General features: G+C 37.8%; 1 protein-coding gene across 1 annotated transcript in view; it reads left to right on the top strand.

The window, feature by feature from the left end:
- The window catches only part of rybpb (RING1 and YY1 binding protein b), a 107,993-nt gene extending 87,478 nt beyond the window's left edge, over window positions 1-20,515 (top strand). The window contains exons 3-5 of the mRNA XM_080183622.1: window positions 5,020-5,187; window positions 7,200-7,295; window positions 16,698-20,515. Of these exons, the coding sequence (XP_080039748.1) occupies window positions 5,020-5,187; window positions 7,200-7,295; window positions 16,698-16,950 (517 nt within the window). The 3' untranslated portion in view covers window positions 16,951-20,515. The remainder of the gene's footprint in view (window positions 1-5,019; window positions 5,188-7,199; window positions 7,296-16,697) is intronic.
- Window positions 20,516-20,937: the final 422 nt, after the last annotated feature.

Genomic DNA, 20,937 nt, shown 5'->3' with positions numbered 1-20,937 from the left:
TAACTTGGCTCAGTATATACGGGCAAGCAAGAAACCAGAATTGGAGGAACACTGAATTCTCAAGGCTGAAGAAAATTGAAGTATTTAGGAGGAGCAAGACCATGTGGTGATTTGAATGAGAATTAGTGTTGGGGAAAAAGCTTGATGTGATTGCTTGTTCCAATGAATGAATGCTTTGGCATAAACAATTTAATATTAAGCACATTGGACTTTGAAATCCAATGGCTGTAAAATGAAACTGGTTATCAATTCATGCAATGTACCTGGAAACACACCCCACAAGTGTAGGGAAGAATAGTATTACTACTTACATGGAGCTTTTAACTACAGGCATAACTTGAGGTGGCTTTTTTACAATATTTAAATGTTTTGGAGTGTTGAGTTCTTTCAGATGTTACATTACTGGAGATTCTTGCTAAAGTTGGTAAAAAGTGGAGTGCAAGGCAAGAGCAGCAAGAATCTACTTAGAAAACATAAACACAAATGAGAAAGCTGTTCATGAACAGTGAATGTCTTCAGATAAGAATTTCCAGTTCTATGAACTTACTTTTTCTAGTATAATTTGAAAAGTTTAGTACTTAAGTTTTGACTTTATTCTAATGATTTAACTTAGTAGATATTTTCATCAGCTGGGGCGATATTTCAATGCAACTTGCAAATGGAACCTATTTTAGAAGAACCTTCAGCAGTAAGCCATTTCTAAAAATATTTCATTGGAAAATTTATGAAACCATTTGTCAGTTAAGAAATGGTGTAGGTCACCAAATCTTTGCGTGAAACCAGTAATTTTTTAAAAAAAAATCCTCCTGTTCCTTTTTCGCAGGTATTCCACAGACATTTATTAGCATTTGTATTGGAACAGAATCAACCTGAGTTGTAAATTAAGTGGATACTGATTATGCAGATCTGGCACGTGTCAGTGCTTGGTCTAGTGCATGCCCCTCTATCCCACATCAGGAGGTGTTTAATCTTCTTGTAATTTTCTTTTGCTCCCATGTCCTGTTGCTCCAGCTGCAGGGATATAGAACGCACCACGTAATTAGATTAAGAGGACTGAATGACAGAGCTAATTTTATTCTGTGCTACACAGATTATCTTATTAAGAGGACATTGGTAATGCCATTAAAGCTGCAAGTTAGATGCTTTTGAAACTTGGTAATCAATGTAACCCAAACATTAGTTGGTGTTACGCTATTGTAATTTGCTGTAGGCTCCAAACTTACATACTTGAGTTTCTTTTAGGTTGCACCTATGGAGCTCTGTTAGCCTGTCATCCCCTTCCGCTGCAGTGGAAATTATGTTGAAATGCAGTGCTGTAGTATGTTGCCTAATTGGTGTGATGCTGAACTGTGTGCACCAGTTTGCAGATATGTTGTATTTTTTAAATTAGGAAGTTTGGTTCAAGATTCAAAATTAAGTGTAGGATGGAAAAGTAGATGTATATATGAAGTCATATTTTATTGATGGGAATGCAACAGTAATGATTGTGATAACATGCTGGAGTCTCAAAGTCTCCTAAAGGAAGGGAAAACTGCAAAAAGTGTAACAAAATGAAGCATTCTTTGTGATGAATGATTTATTGATTCCTTAGTCATTATTTTACAATCGGGCTAAACAGTAAATGCTAAGACTTGTATCATCAATCTGCAGGCAAGTGTGCATTATGGTATAGTCTGCAGAAAACATTGATTTGTGTCTTATTACTGTGGGACAAAGGTAGCTAAATATACTGATATCTGAAGTCCTATCCTAACCCTATCCAAATAGTTGGTTTGACAAGGGGCTATTTTCTGCAATCACAAATTGAATAAAATGTTTGGAGCAGATCAGTGGGCTGAGCCATTTTATTCAACTCAAAATATCCTGTGATTGGCATCCTGAGAATTTTCTAGGCAGAACAATAGTTCCATTCAGTTATTTTGATAGATGGTTTTAGTTAGAACCTTTTACTGTGCAAGCTTATATTGCACCAACCCCTAATATATTCAGTAAGCCAGAATAAAGCTGTCCAAGAATTATTGGCCTTTTTCCATGCCATGTCCATTCATTTGGCCCATCATTCTTTTGCCGTCTGGTTGGTTGAGCTATTCAATTAATTCTGCAATTATTTTCCCTTGAAGTGTTTGACCAGTTATTTTTTTCAACGCTACCCCTGAATTTGTTCTCACTACCCTTTTTCTTGAGGCACTACATTCCAGATCAGAACATTCGTTGTGATAACATGCTGGAGTTCTGTTATTTGTTGTGTAGTTTAAAAAAAGTTCTTTGAATGTGTGTGATTTGCAAAAAGAGGTGACAGTGTCCTCTGGTTTCTGCCATTGGAAATTTGTCTCCTTATTTACTCTATTGAAAGCTCTTTCATGATTATGATGAGTCCCCTTTTAGCATATGCATGAAGTAGAAGAATCCCATCATCTAAGTCTTTTCATGTCGTCTCGTGTCACTGAAGTTCTACATCCCTGGTACCATTCTTGTTAATCTCTTCTATATCCTTCTCAAGTATGGTGCCTAGAATTGGGACTTCAGGTGGGATTCCATAATACTGAATGGCAGAGCAGGCTCATCACCTCCAGTGTCACCACATCATTCCTCAAAGAAGGTGACCAAAACTGAACACAACATTCCAAGTATGGTCTCACCAATGCCTTATACAATTGTAACAACGCTTCTCTATATTTAAACTGTAGAACTTTTGCAATAAGTGCCAAGGTACCTTTTGTCTTCCTTTTAACATTTTGCACCTGAATACCCACTTTCTCGTGCACAAGAACATCTAGATCTGGCCAAAATGGATTACCTCGCTTTTATCCACATTAAACTCCCATCTGCCAGACTGTGGCCCATTTCCTTAGTCTGTCAATATCCGTTTGTAAACTTTTCATCTTGTCATCACAGCCTGCTTTCCCACCTATTCATGTCAGCAAATTTCGTTATGTTACACTTTCTCCCTACTTCTAGATCATTGATATAGATTTTAAATAGTTCGGTCCGAGAACCTGTGGGACCCCGGTAGTTATAGTTCGCCAGCTGGAGAAGGGCCCACTTATTCCACCCTTTGCTTTCTATCTATCAATCAACCAATCCTCAATCCAAGCCCTATACCCCCAACCCCTTCTGGATCAGTCTCTTGCGCTGCACCTTATCAAATGCCTTTTGGAAGCCCATATAGATCACATCCACAGGATTCCTGTTATCTACCTTGCTGGTTATGTCCTCAAAGGACTGCAGGTGTGTCAAACAAGACTTGCCCTTCACAAAACCATGCTGATACTGGTGAATTGAGTTTGCTTTTCCAGGTGCATTGTCACCTTAATTGACTCCAGCAACTTTCCCACCACAGAGGCCAAGCTGACTTTCTCAGTTTTTGCCTGTCTCCCTTCTTGAATAACGGCAGCAAATTTGCATGGTACCTTTCAAGAATCCAGGGAATTTGGGAATATCATAACTAATGATACTTAACACACTAGGGAGTAGGGCATCAGGTCCCAGGGACTTAGCTATTTTTAAACCCTTCACTGAGTACCTTCGCCCTGGTAAAAGTAATCTCACTAAGTTTCACTGTATGAGCTGCAGTTTTTGGGAGAGAATTAACTTCCATTGTGAAGACTGAGACCCAGTATTGGTTTAGTATCTCTGCCATCTTCCAGTTTCTCACTATTACCCTCCAAAGGACCAACATCTACTTTCACTATATCTCTCCTCCTTTGTATAATGTAGAAACATTTGGTGTCAGTGTTTGTTTTCAGCTAGCTTCATTTCTTGGTCTGTTTTTGATATTGTATTGGGTCACCTTTTTGTTGGTGTTTGAAGTTCTCCCAGTACTGTATGTTGCCACTAACTGTTGTAGTATTATATGCACTTTTTTTTGCCCTTGTGTTATCCTTGATTTCCTTAACAAGCCATGGATGATTTTTCACCCTTTTGCAATTCCTCTTCCTCTCGGGAATGTACCTTAATATCTCCTTTAAACAACTGCCACTGTTCTTCTACCATCCTCCCCTTTCATTCTCTTGCTCAGTCCACTTTCCTTAGGCCTTCATAATTACCTTTGCCCAATGTTAAAACTTGAGTATGTGATTCTCTCCTCACTTCCAATCTGAATTTGAATTTTTTTTGGTGCTGTGATCACTCGTTCCAAGTGGATCCTTAACTACAAGACCACTAATTACTCCTTCCTCAATAGATAATACCAGATCTAAAATAGCCAGTTCTCTGGTTGGCTCCATAAAATGCTGCTCTAAGAAATAGTCCTTCATACACTTTATACACCCTTCCTTGAGGCTACCCTTGGCAAGTTGGTTAATCCACTCGATATGTATGCTAACGTCACCCACGATTGCTGTTGTGCCATTTTTCACCCCCCCACCCCTTAAAATTGAACTTAGTCTGAACTAATGGCTCAAACTGTTGAGCTTGTAACGGGCTTTCTGTTAACCCGCTTGTTTGTGGCAATTGTATATACTTCCTGTGTATCCTCCATTATTGTTACCAGTGATGAAACAGCAAGCAAATGTAATTTAGAAATTTCCAAGGACCTCTTTCCTTTTCATGACAACAATGCATTCAAGTATTAGGTTTCGTGCTCTAGAATTTCCTCCTTCAGGGAAGAAAGAAGAGGAAGGATTTAGACACATCCCTAAAACCTAAGTCTGTGACTAAGCTGGTCACTGCTCCAAATCTTTGAGTCAGCATCTTCGTTTCTTACAGCTCTGTGAAGCACCTTGATTGTTGTATTATAGTATGGATATGGAGTAATAACTTGCTTCCAAAACAGTCACCAATATTTTAAGTGAAATATTCATTTTAAGTTGGATATTAATTTAGCCTCTCAGAACATCGGTTGACAATTTGGCAGGTAACTGGAAAGTAAACTGCATTTGCAATTTAAGCTGTATATCCTTCAATTCACTTGAAGCAATGTTTACTTATTGTGTGTTTTACATCTTTAGCTGCTGCATGATGTGTACTTGTGTTTTTAGGAATATATAGTAAAGGTAATGCATCATTTTTTAATTTCAGAAAACCAAGAATAAACTCCCAGCTAGTTGCACAGCAAGTAGCGCAGCAGTATGCAACACCTCCACCTCCAAAAAAAGAGAAGAAAGAAAAAGTTGAAAAAGATAAGCCTGACAAAGAAAAAGAAGTAAGCTCAAATGCAAGCAAAAAGAACAGCAACAAAAAAATAAAGTAAGTGGAATTTTCAAAGTATTTGTAAGTGCTATAGCTCTTTGCCAATGAGCTTCCCTGAGAGTAAATAATAAGCAAACTAAATGCTTTATTTAGTTTCAATTTGGAGATTTTTTAGTTAATGTCAGATCCAGTAGGAATTATGATATCAGTAAGTTTTTAATTATTCCCCCATAATTCAGAAGAATTGCCTAATAAGTGGGCTGGTACAGCTTTCTCCAGACCCACTGGAATTTACTTAAATACATAAAACTTGCAAAATATAAGCAAGTAGCTCCTTGAGCCTGCTCTGCCACTCAAAGATTATGGTGGAAACTTTTACAACAACTCCACCTTGTCCTTCTATCTCTATAATCCCTTGACAACTTGGGCATCTCATTCTTGAATATACTCATTGAACATCTAGAGCCCACTGGGTTGGAGAATTCTAAAGGTTTAACGTTCCCTTAAATATTGAGATTGCTCCTTATCTCAGTCCTGACTGATTGCTCCCTCATCCTGAGATTGTCCCTTTGTTATGGACTCCAACCAGGGAATTGTTTCAGTGCAGAAGGAGGCCATTTGACCTATTGTGTCTGCACCAGCTCTCTGAATAAGCAATTCACTTGGAGCTATTTTCCTGCCTTCTCCTGCATATTTATCCTTTCCAGGTAATGATCTAATTTCTTTAAGTGTTTCAATGGCCCTGCCTCTGCTGAACTGTTCCTTCCAGGCCTTAATCACTTGCATGAAAAGGCTGTTCTTCATTTATTTATAATGCTTGCTTGCTTTTGATAAAACTGGACATGTGGAATATACTGCCCAATTGTGATTGAGGTAGATTCAATCAAAGCATTCAAAAAAATCACACTGTTAGCTGAAAAAAAGAACGTGCAGGGTTGTGGAAAGAAAGCAGGTGAATGGCACCAGGGGATTACTTGTAATTCCAGAGTATAGATGCATTCTACACGATTTTCCTCATAAAACAGCTCCTTCTTCATTCCAAGAATCAATCTGGTCAAAATCTGTTGCACTACGCCAATTACACCCTTCCTTGGGTGAAGAGACCAAAACTCCAAATGTGGTCTAGCCCTATATAACTGCAGCATACAATCATAGACTCCCTACAGTGCAGAAGGAGGTCATTCAGCTCATTTGGTCTACACCGACCACAATCCCACCCAGGCCATACCCCTGTAACCTCATGTATTTACCCTACTAATCCTCTGACACAAAGGGGCAATTTTGCATGGCCAATCAACCTAACCCTATCAAGCAAGACCTCCTTGCGCTTATGTTCCTGACTCTCTTGAAGTAAAGGCTACCACACCGTTTGTCTTTGTTTGCTGTACCTCCATGTTAACTTTAGATTCATTTACAAGGACACCCGAATCCCTCTGAATATCATTCCTTTTTAGTCCCTACCCTTTGGAAAAATGTTCTGCTTTTTCTATTCTTCCTACAATTTCATACTTCCTAACATTATACTGTGCCATCTTATTGCCAACTCACTGAACTGGTCATTATCCCTTTGCAACCTCTTTGCAGCTGATGTAAAGCTTATGGTGTGCTGTCAAATGACCAATAATGCGATCAGCATGTTTTAGATACCCACCCCTGAGAAATGGTAATTTGAACAACATTGGTGATGTTGACTCTGCCTCACCATAGGTGGTGCATATTCAACAAAGGAATCACATCATGGAATTCCATTGGAAGTAATTTTGTACGTAAATAATAAAAAAGAGCTTTAGAAAATAAAACCTTGAAGAATTTTGTCAACTTTTGGTATAAACGTGTATTTTAGTGTAAGAGATTAATATTATTTGATTTGGCTTAATATTTTCTAGGGTATATGTTTACTTGCATGGATTCCAATCATTGAGAGATGTTATTCCTGCTTAGTAAGTCCGAAAACTTTGCTAGATTTTTGATAATCTGACAACCATAACATTTCTGTGGTAGACTAGTATAGGTATACTATATATGGTGGAATTCAACGAAGACAGTAGTGTGTGTGGCTTTATTTTCAGGCCGAAGATGGAACTTGAAAAAGGACCTCCTAGTGAAATCAACAGTATACAGTCTGGGAAAGCTGCAACAAAAACTGACAGCTTACACACTTCAAGGTAACTTGTACTAATTGAAGCTAAAATGTAGTTGCAGCGTGAAATATTCTGGTTTTTTTACCTTGGGTTGAAAGCTGGTTTTAGTATGGCTTAGCTTTTGCATTAGGATCTACAAAGGATGGAACATCACCTGTTGTAATGATATGTTGATGGATGGCATACCTTTTGAGCTCTTTGAATTAATGGAAAGTAAAAATGCACTTGGCCAATCCTGCTTTGACAAATAATGTTAAGAATGAACAATGCTTACATTACAGCACCTCAAATTTCTGACAACAGAAAGAAGGAAAGCTATGGAGGAAGAAAGAAGTTTTTAAAGTATTGTCCCTATATTAAAGAAAGTAACAAATATTTTCATGCTGTTTTACCATTTTGGATTTTCCCTCCAGAAGCATTCTACTGATGGGAAGAAACCACAATTTCTGGTGCATCTGCATTTGAATTTGGGTTGTAATTTTTGTCTAACCTGGAAGCTGGTACACAAAACAAAAACAAAAGCGCATTACTAGCAGAACAGAGTGCTGAAAATACTTGGGTCAGGTAGCATTTGTGGAGAGAATAAGTGAACCTTTGAGATCATTGATCACAGATAATATCCAGTATTAGATGAAGAATGGCAATTTGGGCAATGTACTGGGGGTATATATTGGTGCTGATGGAAATTTGCCCTAAAGTGATTCCTTCCCTGTAGTAATAATAGTTATGGGGAGGAAAAATAGTTGTCTTATGATTATTTCATCTCAATTTGCTGAATTTTGAACAGTTGCATGAAATTTTTAATTGGTTCTTAAATTAACAAATGATTAATTTCTCATTTTTCAATAGAAGAAATATGTTGATGGTTTCCATTCCATTAAATTTGATTTGCTGCCATATACTTCTAGCATGTACAGCAGAATGTATATTTTTTCACTAAGCCCGTCTGCCTAAAGAGGGGGATGTAAAGGATCCTGTGCCATCTTTTGTTTTGGAGAAGATCAGGATGTTCTCTTGGTTTTGAACAACACTTAACCAAACATAGCGGGTGGAATTCTCCCAAAAAAATTCTAAGTGCAAAATTCAGTCAGTCTTGCTGCTTTTTTCGACATGAATCTCCCATTTTGGGGCACGTTTCCATTGGCACCAATATATATCTCCAGTACATTGTCCAAATTGCCATTCTTCATCTAATACTGGATATTATATGTGATCAATGATCTCAAAGGTTTATTTATTCTCTCCACAAATGCTACCTGACCTGCTAATTATTTTCAGCACTTTCTGTTCAACCTTGTACTGCTGGTAATGTGCTTTTTTTTTTGGCTTTTTGTTTGTACCAGCTTTCAGGTTAGACAAAATTAACAAACCAAATTCAAATGCAGTTTTGATAGTGAAGAATTTTGGAATATCTGGGGAATGTGGAAGGTGTTTTATAAATTAAAATTCTCAATGTTTCCTGCTGTCATTAACTGAACTTTGAAACTGCATGCCTCTTATCTTTTAGAAAGCTAAATAAGTGGCAATACCTCCAAGGCTATTCGAATAACTAAATATAGTTACGCGAACGTAACTTAAGCTTTCATGGCGAGAAGAAACTATTAGCAGATTTTCCCATTTTGATGGTGAGGAAAAATCTACTAATGGACTTCCCCTTTTTTTTTGCACAACTGGGAGAAAAATTAGAACAATTAGTGGTCAGTGCTGCTAGGGAGAGTGCAAGCAATCCAGTGTGACTTCCTTCCATTTTTCTCCTCCTTCCACTTGTTACCTCCCTCTGGTGGCCTAGATGCAGGCTGGGACGTTTCTTGTTGTTGAAATTCTTTGACACTTTGAGCACATTTTATTTTTATCATTAGTTCACAAATTGCATTTTTTGGTACTTTTTTAATATAGAGAAACAAAATCCTTACTGATTTTTGTACAGTCAAAATCATGGAATTGTGGCTTGAAAATTGTAAGAGATAACCTTACCTTTTGACTGAAAGCAAAGCTTCTGAAGAGTTGATCACCAAGTTTCTTGTGGTTGAAAAGTGACCATTTTTGGGAGAACAAGAAATGAAAACAAGTTCAGAACTTTGTATTATTTTTTACTTAATCATATAGAATTTTCAAACCAGCCTTTTGTAATTCTTTGTTAATTCGGTGGATGTGAATATTGCTGCTCGGCTAGCCTTTATTGCCCTTAAAGGTGATGGTGAGCTGCCACCTTGAACCACAGCAGTCTGTATGGTATAGTTACTACCACAGTGCTGTTTCTTGGAAAATTGGGGAAAGGTCCATGGGATGAAAAATCATTACATTAATTGTTTGAGCGTATAAATTGTGAAATATATCACAATGGAATACTTTGGAAGCACCTTTGTTTGCACTAATGCCTGGTAATGCAGTAGGTATCGAAACGTCACAAACCTGTCCTCTGGTGGATATATTAACTTATTTTCATAATCATGATTTAGCTGATCATGAGTCCGAGTTTCAAATTTTGTAGGTTTGAGCCCAACACTGGTGCTTCTTTCACCTAGTCATAACTTTTTAGAAGAATCATAGAATACTACAGTGCAGAAAGAGGCCCATCAAGTCTGCACCAACACAGGAAGAGAAAGCTGTCTTCGGAATGAGGATTTAAACTGAGGTTCCAGATGTCTTTGGGTGAGACATTAAGCTCAGGTCCTAGATGCAACAGTTGTCCTTTTACCCCCTTTCATACTATCTAAGGCCACAAATATTCCTTCTAGGTGAAATGGGGATTTATTTGTACTTGCAGCTCTATGTTGTATTCACTGTTCACGTTTGATCTTCTCCACAGTGAAGTGAATTAAATAATCACTGTCAAACTCCTCAGTACAGAAAAATAACCCTCCGCTTCCAATTATTTTTCCCTTAAATTCTCTGTGCTATTCTCTCTCGATTTCACAGGTCTTAGTCTTCTACACTGTGCGAGTCGCGTACAATACAAGCTCACACAGCACATCATATAGTACCTATGTTTTCTTTAGGAACTTCAGTCTTCAGACCTCAACAATGAGCTCAACTGCAAATCATGTCCACTGCTCCCATTTTCTTGGACAGCAAATGTTCTGGGGCTGACAGCTCCAGAAGGAGCTCCTTTACATGCAACTCTCTTTTTAGCTATCTTTTTCCCCCTTTGTCTTGCAGCCTTTTCTCTTTCACTGAGTTCCTCTGGTTCTGATAATGGACACATTTTGGCCCAAACAACAATATAACTGTTAATTTGTAGTTATCCTAGCCAAATGACAGATAGTCATCCTGTAACCAGTCCTGCAGTTTATTGTCCTCAGAGCACTGGATCTTTCCTCAAATCTGACTTCCAAATTATTGGACATCAAGGTTACAATTATCTACTGGTCTTTGCTGTAAGACTCAGCTATTGAGTCCCTGATCCACAATTCAGATGTTTAAATTTTAAAGTAACTTGGTCTAATCTACAACCCAGTCCCACTATTGCATTACGTTCTGAGTTTATGACTGTCCTGCTTTCTTAGCTTCAGTCTGTTGTTTGCCAGAAATTTACTATCCTGGTTTAAAGTTCATTTCTGTCTTGCCTCTGGATCTTATGGTGACCGCCATTTAGCTGGACAGAAAAATAACTCGATTAATTCAGTGCACTCTTTGGATTATCTTTCCCAGAGAAATACCTCCAACAATGATCTGCCCTTCAAATAGCTTCTGGACTCACTAGCCCTCCACACCTGTCTTCAAACCTAATCACCAGTGTTCTAAGTTGACCCCCAGCATAGGACTTCTGACTTTAACTTTAAACTCCCTCCTCATGTTTTCCTCTCCTGTTTGTCAGGTTGTTGCTATATAACCAGGCTTCTGTAATCTTGACTTCCCATCTCCATTTGTGTGCTCATTATCTTTCCTCTGTCCAGTTCAACTTTTCCCTCCCAGTGCAGGGACCTGTGGACCCTACTACTTTAGGCCAATTAGTTTAACATTTATTATTGGCAAGACACGAGTCAAATCAAAGAGGAAATAACAAACATTTAGGAAAGCTGAATATGATCAAACTTAGTCAATGTGGTTTTATGGAAGGTAAATTTATGTTTGACAATATTGGTCAAATTCTTTAGATGTAGTGTATTTAGATTTCAAAAGTGATTTGACAAGATGCCACATAAGAGACTGGTGCATGAAGTAAAAGTCCATGGAGTTGGAGAAAGTGTGTAAGCATGGATTGAAAACTGGCACTGACATAGAAAACAGAATTGGAATAAATGGGTCCTTTTCAGAGTGGAAAGATGTAGCGATCAGTTTTTGGCCCACAGTTGTTCATTATTTACATTAGTTACCTAGAAGAAGGAACAGAATGTAAGATTTCCAAATTTGCCAATGATACAAAGATAGGTGGAATGGGGTGCTGTGATTCTGCAACAGGATATAGCTAGATTGGGTGACGGTGAAAACCTGATAAATGGAGTTTAATGTGGCAAAGTGAGGGGTCATGCACTTCAGTAGGAGAAATCAAAACTTCTGTCTAAATGGAGAAAGACTTTAGGTGAGTGAAGTACAGAGGGACCTAGGTGTTCTAGTGCCTGAATCACACAGCCAGCAAGTAGGCCCAACAATTCGTTAAGAAAGCAAACAACATTTTGACCTTTATTGCAAAAGGGTTGGAGTTTAAAAACATGAAGCCCTCATCTGGAATACTATGTATGGTTTTGGTCGCCTTACTGAAAAATGGATATAGTAACATTGGAATTAGTCCAAAGAAGATTCACCAGGCTAATTCCTGGAATGAGAGTTGTCCTATCAAGGAAGACTTGATCTGTATTCCTTGGAATTTAGAAAAGTGAGGGGTGACTTATTTAAACATTGACCCTGAGGGGACTTGATAGAGTAGATCATAAGATGTTTTCACCAGTGGGTGAGTTTCAACCAAGGGGACATAGTTACAAGGTAAAGGTACTGGTGTTTAAAACTGAGGTGCGTAGAAAATTTTTCTTCTCAGAAGGTAGTGAATCACAGGAATTCTCTGCCCCAAAGTGTTGTGGAGGCTGGATCATTTGAAGTGAGGATGGGTAAATATTTGACAGATCAACGACTGGAGGGCCATGGGGAAAAGGCACAGAAAAGAAGTTGAGGCTGGCATAAATTAGCCATGATTGTATTGAATGGCAGGGAAGGCTTGAAGAGCATGGTGGCCTACTCCTGCTTCTATTTCTCATGTACTGGATCAGTTTTATTGTCCCTCTGCATACTCCTCCAGGGTGTCCATCAATTTGTGATTATAGCTTTTGGTGTTCATAACCTTAGATCAAGACTGTGCATCTTATAAGCATCTTACTTTTGCTCTTATTTTTCATATAATACTATTAAAAAAAATTTATCCTCAAGATAATTTCACTGCTTTCTTCCCTTAGCCTACATTGAGCAACATCTCTTCCTTGTTAATTGCAACCTCCATCTCTCCCTATCTCACTTCAGGTCCTCTTTTGAATTTGGCTTGTCCAGGAGGCAAGCCTCCCTTGACCCAATTTTTCATAAAACTGCTGACCATTAAACTTCCCTTCTCAGGCCCCATGTTGCCTCATGTCAACTCTTTATCCTAGAGTCTGTATTGTGGGAAAAGCAAAAGGCGATGTCAGGTGGACCGAGAAAAAGATACAAAACTGAGCGGGGCCAAGATTAGGCCCTGTTTCTCACTATGCTTGATCTCAAAACTGCCCAAGTTTAAAAACCATTAAATTGTATGTGGTACCATGTATGTTATTATGGAAGGGTCTCAAAAGACTGAAATTTGGAAGTTTGTTTTTGGGATCAAGGTGCTCAGCTACAAGGCCTGCATCCTCAGCACATAACTTGTATCCACCAAGAGAAAACATCCATTTCTGGTGTCTATGATGCATTCCTGACACCACCTGGAAAGATAGTTACCCAGCGAAAGTGTTTTTCTGGAGCAAACATGCTAATGCCAATCAAGCTAAGAAGGCTTCTCTGACTTGGGCATGTGCACAGGATGGGGGAAGTGGTTACATGTGTAAGGATATATTGTACATGCCGAGAGACCTGCAGAGCATCCAAAGTTCCAATTCAAGGACACTCAACAGAAACATGAAAGTTCTCAACATTAATCATGACAAGTGGGAATTTGCCAACATATGATTTCAGAAGCTGGTACTTACCAAATTTGCACCTCTCTTAGATCTTTAATGTTTGAACCGCTTCAGTCTGGATTCTCCCCTGCCACAGTACTGAAATAACCCTCATCCAAGTTCACAAATATCACTTGTAATCATGGAAAACTATTCCTGTTTGACGTGGTTGGACATGCCATTTTCATCCAACCCTCTGCTCTTAACAGTAGGACCATATGTATCTAGTTCCATTCTCACCCATCTGATCATATCCAGAGATGTATCTGCAATGGCTCCTCTCTCTGCTTTCCCACCACTGTCTCTGAAGTATCCAAGGATCTGTCCTGGGAATGGGTGGCCCATTTCTCATCTACATAGAGTACTCTTGGTGGAACCTGGTGTTATCGTTAACCCTTGTGACGAGCTTCCTGTTTGTTCCATCACAACTGCCTGCTTATCTGTTGTTAACATAAGAACATAAGAAATAGGAGCAGGAGTAGGCCATCTAGCCCTTCGAGCCTGCCCCGCCATTCAATAAGATCATGGCTGATCTGTTGTGGCTCAGTTCCACTTTCCCGCCCTCTCCCCATAACCCTTAATCCCCTCTCTTATCAAGAACCCATCAACCCGCTTCTTAAAAATATTTAGCGAGGCAGCCTCCACCACTTCAATGGGCAGAGAATTCCAGAGATTCACCAAAAGTGTTGAAAGTGTCATCCAGGCTTTTGTTTACTCCAGACTTGACTGTTCCAGTGCCGTCCTTGTTTACATTGATTACCAATCTGGCAATGCTTTAAACTCTCAAAATCTCACTCACGTTTTCAAATCCCACATGGTCTCGCTCTTCTGAGTAAGCTCCTCCAAAATCTTTGCATTCTTCTGGAATTGGACCGGAAGAAACAGGATTGTTACTTAGCTCTGGAGTTCCCTTTTTAAGCCTCTCTCTACCTCTTTGCTCCTCCTTGCTCAAGACATTTTTTTTTTAAACCTACCTCATCAGGCTTTTTTGATATTTATCCTAAAATCTCCTTGTGTGGCTCTGTCATTTTTTGATCGCTCTTGTGAAGCATTTTAGGATATTTTACTACTTTATTTTAAAGTTATTGCTCATGCTTCTGCTATAACCATTTCCAAGTTTCCTGGACACACTTTTTTGTCATACAATCACCTCTGCCTTGCATCCTATCTCAGTCTTTACTCTCTTTTCTGGCTCAGTACGTGCTTAACTGTTAATGCTTTACTACTTATTCTGATTAAAGACCTGATGAAATGTTAACTTTTTTGGGTTTTTCTACACTACTAGTGCTGCTTCACTTGCTGAGTGTTTCTAGCATTTGCTGTCTTTTACTTTAGATTTCCAGCATCTGAAGTATTTTGCTTTTGCTCTGCCTGTCTCTTCAGGTGAAAAGAAAGAGGTCAATCTTGACCAAATTGCCAAAAATAGATTATTCGGCCATTAGCTATTATTTGTGCAACCAACCTGTGCACAAGTGAACTCTCATATTTGCCTATAGAATGAGGAATGATTACCATCAAATATCCTTTTGTGAAGTACGTTGGGACATCAAGACGACAAGAAAGGCACTATACAAATCAAGTTCATTCTTATCTCTGCATTTTACATGTTATCCATATCTTTATTGTAGATGCACAGCTAACTTTTCTGCATGTTCGCATAAAATAGCATTTCACTATTAAAGATGCATTATTTTTGGTTTTGATGAAAAATTCGCCTGGGATTTCTGTTCTTCCAGCAATAGAGTTAAGTAATGAATATTTTTACCATGAGGTTCAATTGCAGTCTTCTGAAATGCTAATCTTAGAATCCCTACAGTGCAGAAGGAGCCCATCGAACCTGCACCGACAACAATCCCACCCAGGCCTTATCCCCATAACCCCACATATTTACCCTGCCAATCTCACTGACACTAAGTGACAATTTAGCATGGCCATTCAACCCAACCTGCACAGCTTTGCACTATGGGAGGAAACTGAAGCACCTCAAGGAAACCCATGGGGAGAATGTGCAAACTCCACACAGACCATCACCCAAGGCTGGAATTGAACCCGGGTTCCTGGTGCTGAGAGGCAGCAGTGCTAGTCACCGGGCCAGCATGCCATTGAAGTGTACACTTCCTGCAGATTTTGCACATAAAGAATGATTTAGTGGAAATATGTGAACCATTTCAAACTCTTTCACTGAATGTAAAATTTGCCCTGAAAAGAGCAGTTGTTAAATGTTCCTTAGCAGAAACAGTAAGCCTTGATGTTTCAGGCAGCATCCTCTCTGTCTCTTCTGGAGGATTGAGTGCAACAGATGAGAGATGGTTACGTAGAGTGGTAGACGGAAATATTGGTGGAATCTTACAGGTACCCTTGTGTTTTTGATAGATCAGTACATGTTAATGTTCTTGCTGCAGATTGATTGACCAATTGTTAATGTTCTTGCTGTCTGTTCTATCTAGTTGATCAATGTGTTCCTTGAACAAGTGAAAGTGATGTCATTGAGAAACTAATCACCTTGAGGGACAGTATGATTTTGTTAGATTTCCATAGCCTCCCTGACATTTTGTGCACCAGTAATTGAGTTAAATCCCGAATTGGACCATTGGATGTGGTGGTTATGAAGTTAAAGGTACTTTTACCAAAAAAAACTTATTTGTCCCATTCACTGTGTTTTGAAGTGGGTTTAACGTTTCTTGCCTCTGTATGGTCTGCAGTCTGTTTTCCCCAATGTAGATGAATTGCATGGTATGCTGTATATTCCTAGTTTTTTGAGGTAGTTTCTTGTCTCTATGGGTATGAAGGATGGATTGAAGCTGCTTCAATGAGGTCCTTCAGACCTTTGTGGCCACTTGAGTATACTATGTGTTTGCGAGGTGGAATTGTTATATGGGAGACTAATTTGTTGTCTTGGAGTAGTTATGCAGCAAGTAACACGCAAGCATGTGTTACACTCATGCAAGGAAAATCCATTGCATTGAAATGTAGATTTACTAAGACAAAGTTATTGTTTTGGTGTTACTCGCTGAGTAACTCAGAAGAAGAGCCTACTCCATGTTACTGCTCTTGCCATGAAAACCTTCAAACAACTTGAGGCAAACATTGTTTACTTAAAGATAGTTTAAACAAAAAGATAACTTTTCATATGCCAATTAATTGCCTTTTATGAGCATTGGGAAGCAGTTGCCATAACTTTTTAACAAAATGTTTATTATGACGCGAGAAGTTGCATTATTGTAAAGTTAGTAATGTATACTGTGCAACTAAATTCATGTTTGAAATGATCCTTGTTCCATATTTATTTAACATGTTTCTGTTGCAGACCCAAGCTGAAAAACGTTGACAGAAGTACTGCACAACAGCTTGCAGTGACAGTGGGTAATGTTACAGTAATTATAACAGACTTTAAAGAAAAAATACGTTCCTCTTCCACATCATCATCAACAGTCACATCCAGTGCTGGATCTGAGCAACAGAACCAAAGTAGCTCTGGATCAGAGAGCACAGACAAGGGTTCATCACGTTCCTCTACGCCAAAAGGTGAAATGTCAGCAGTAAATGATGAATCCTTCTGAGCTTTGCCAGGCTCCAGACCTGCACATGCAATGTGAAAAGTATGAATGAATACTTTTGACATTTTTTATGTATTCCCTTGGTTTTATATTTTCCTAACAATCATTTATAATGGATGTGCTCCTGAATCTACTTTTTTATAAATCTGCTGTGCACAATTTCCATGTACATTATGTATTTTGTTACATTTGACTTTTATTTATTACATTTGCAAATTCCACCCTTTTCAACATATACCTTTTTGTAAGTTTTGTTGCCAGCAACTATGCTGATTATTAGCGATTTTAGAGATGTTAAATGTCTAACTGGTTTAAACAGAATAAATGGTTGTTAGAAACCAACACATAAAACACTGGTGCTTAATACACTGTGAAATAAATGCAGCATTCAACAGATAAGATTAGGACAGTGCATTCCAGCAGAGATGATCAGTTCTGCAAACTATTGTAATGAAAGCTGTCTTGTCCTCAGGATTGTTAACTCTTCAGAAGCAGAAAAGACTGAGGAGAAGTACACTTGAGGCAACTGAACAATAGCTGGATTAGTTCAGTGTCTATTAAGCAATAGATGTGGGTTCCTCCTTACACTTACCTGAAAGCTGTGTCGTGTGCTATAAATGTAATTACTCTTAATGCTGTAGTTCCCACCTAACTAAAGATGCATTGTCTCAACTGGCAGCATGATTTAACTTGTTTTATATTAACATATAGCAGCTTACCTGTGGGAAAGAAAAACTTCTAACAGTCCAAGCTCGATGGCAATCAAATGAAGAACCCCTTCATGTGCATGTTGCATTTGGTTATTGGTATTTGATTTTTACCAAGGAAGTCGATATCAGCAGTGCATATATGTTCAAATGCAGCATTGATTATTACTGAAAGATGCATTTAGTTTCTGAAGATGGGATCATTTTGACACTGTAGTTCTACTTCTACAGTAAAAACGTGATTGTGATGTGATTTGACACATTTAGTATCCGCCTTCAGTTTTTGCACTTGCTAGCAATGTTTATGTTACTTAACTACTCTTTCTACATCTGTACAGTTGAAGCCAAATCTGCATTAATCCAAACAGTAATGGGAGATAAAGTGGGAGCTTTATTTGGAAAGTTATGTGAATTTCTTGCCATTCCTTAGAATAAAACTAATGTGCTTTTGTTACAGATATAATTAACAAAATTTTTAACCATGTATGTGAGCAAAAGTGTAGTTCAATGTTCCTCTTGAATCTGCATTGTTCGTGGCCATGCTGAGTATAGAAGACCACTAAATTGTGGAGAATTTAATGGAAAATAACCGGGCAGACTGCTGTTTACAGGACTCATGTCTTTTTTTGTATGCTTGTTTGTCTTTTTTAAATGTTTGGCTTTGCTCCATTTTTTTCAAATCAGTTTTTAATTCTTGAGCAGTTAAGGTTTCAAACACCCTGTTTTCTGTTTTGTTCCCTACCCCCATTTGTAAAAGGTATGTGTTTCTGTTATCAAATGACAATCTTCAGTAATGGAAGCAATGTTCCATTCTTGACTATATACTGAGATGCTTGCTGAGAAAGAAGGACCACCACTTCTTTATAAAATGAACCATCAAGTCTGGTGTAATGGTACAACTTGTGACCAGTAACACTGATAAATACCAGAGAATATGCTTCTACAGAAGCCTAGTACCTAGCAATCACTTGACATCAATGCATATATTGGACAGGTTGCTTACTAAGTATTATGAAAGATTACTTTTACATCGATAGTAAATGTCATGGGGCAAAATAAGTGGGTGTTGCCAATTGAGTTTCATGGAAAGAACTTATTCTAAAGTTCAATTAACATGTGAACCACTTATTTAATACTAAGTGGTATTTGTCTTTTGTACTTGGAATAGCTAGTATATCATACAAAATACATTACATAATGTGTTGAATTTTAAATCTTCAAGTTTTGATGTGTTAAAATTACATTTAATCATATATTAAGTTTTTATTTGATATTGTTGCTAACAGGAAGAGATTCCCATTGTTCTTTAATATCTAGCTGTCAGGGTGGAGAGGTTTTGGGGTGACGGATGAGGAGTAATATGTGTATTACAAAATGCAACTCCAGGTAACAATCAGTAAATTATTCCCTTATTAAGACTTGCATAAGTCCAGACTGATTTATCTTTGTATGAAATGATGCACTTAGATTTTGCAAACTTTGATATTTTTCTTTCTTGTATATTGTACCTCTGGAATTTAATACTTCTCTGTGCAGTGTTAACACTTTAATTGCTTGAAATGAAGTTTATTCAAACTCGGTTTAAAAATGTTTAATGCTTCATTTAATATTGTTATCTAGGAAGGTGGTAAACTTGTACTGAAGGATGAATTTTACTTCAAATATGATGGCCTTACATAGGCATATGAACACTAGCTGTACAGATAATTTAACATCAGAGTGGAACATAAAGGTTGATAAATACCACACTGATGCTGAGGCAGGCATAAACTGAATGCAATTTTCATGTAATGTAATGAACCCGCAGTCTATTGAAGAACTATTTTCATTTGGTTAGGTGCTGTCCTTTAGGGTATTACCCAGCTTCCTCTGTGCTGCTTAGCCTAGTTTTTTTAACTTAGGACCTGACAGCTTTTCTGCAGTGCCTCCTGAATTGAAACTACACAGCCAAATAGGCATGTTGTTGCTGACTTGGAAACAAGTTGCTATTTTAATGTTATGTTCTGTAGACTGAATTGGTGCACAGACTTTTTTAACAGTCTTTAAAGCAACAGTAATTCTGCAAGTTGAAATTGGTAAAGTGTTTAAACATAATGAGCCACTTTCAAAGTTAATACAACTTGTATAAAAACATTTCTAACTATTTCTGGAAACTCATTATTGGAAAGAGTGGCACTTCATCTGCCTTACCAAAAATATTTCAGTCTACTTTTATAAACTATTGTAACTTAAATTATTGAAAAATGTAATGTTTGCTGGAAATATTAAATGCTTGTAAGTAACTTGAAAGGGTTCAAGAGCCAACCTTTAGAAAATGACAACGAACTGAACAGTTTTTTAATGCGCAAGCAGTTCTGTTCTTGTGTATGACTTGTAACCTTTATTTACTGTGTAAAGATGGTTACATTGTTATTTCTTAGCTTTGTTCATTGGATACCCATATAGAATGCTTGTTTAAAAGTGGCATAACATAATCTTGTGAATTTTGTTATTGTATTATACAAGGTATATTTTCATTTGCCCAGAAAGATGTCCTGTATAATGCTTTGGAAGTTTTTTGCTCTGTAAATTTAAATAGGGCTGACAGCGTGCTAGATTTGTTTTCTTTAATCTTCATGCTGATGTGTTCATGGTGGTTTTGTGAGCTGGTAAAATTATTTCCAGGTCTTAAATGTTTTGGGGACTTTATAATCTACACTGCTTTTTGTCTAGCAAATAAAAGATGTTAATATATTCCTGTTACTGGCATGTGCACGAATATGTTATTAGAAGCCACTTTATTATTTCCTTCTTAACTGCTTCAAATAGAAATGTCTATTTATGAATTCTGCTTGTAGTTTTTCACAAATAAAATAGTTTAAAAAAAAATCTATTTGGTTTGTTTCTTTTTTGGTAAGAATGCCAAATCTCCCATAAAGATGAAAATTAAACCCAACCAGTGGTACTGAAAGAAGGCATCTTAGATTTTTAAAATCATTCATGGAATGCAGACATGGATGACTTGGCCAGCATTTATTGCTGATACCTATTTGTCCTTGAACCTGAGGGACAGAAGGTAGTTGAGTCAACTACATTGTAGGTCTGGAATTGCATGGAGGCAAGACTAGGTAAGGATGGCAGATTTCCTTCTCTCTAAAAGGACATTAATGGTCATTTTTGTTTTGTTTATTGTGAGCTGCAGCATCAGATATACTCCTACTCACTTCCAGTTCTGGGTCCTGTCAGAAAATCCATAGTATATCGGCACAAAATGTGTTGCCACTTCTTCCATGTTAACTTCACA

Source organism: Carcharhinus amblyrhynchos, chromosome 3, assembly GCF_965287045.1.
Source record: "Carcharhinus amblyrhynchos chromosome 3, sCarAmb.v2.hapA, whole genome shotgun sequence".
Taxonomy (NCBI): domain Eukaryota; kingdom Metazoa; phylum Chordata; class Chondrichthyes; order Carcharhiniformes; family Carcharhinidae; genus Carcharhinus; species Carcharhinus amblyrhynchos.
The sequence above is the reverse complement of the archived record's forward strand: the minus strand, read 5'-3'. Positions and strand labels throughout refer to the sequence as shown.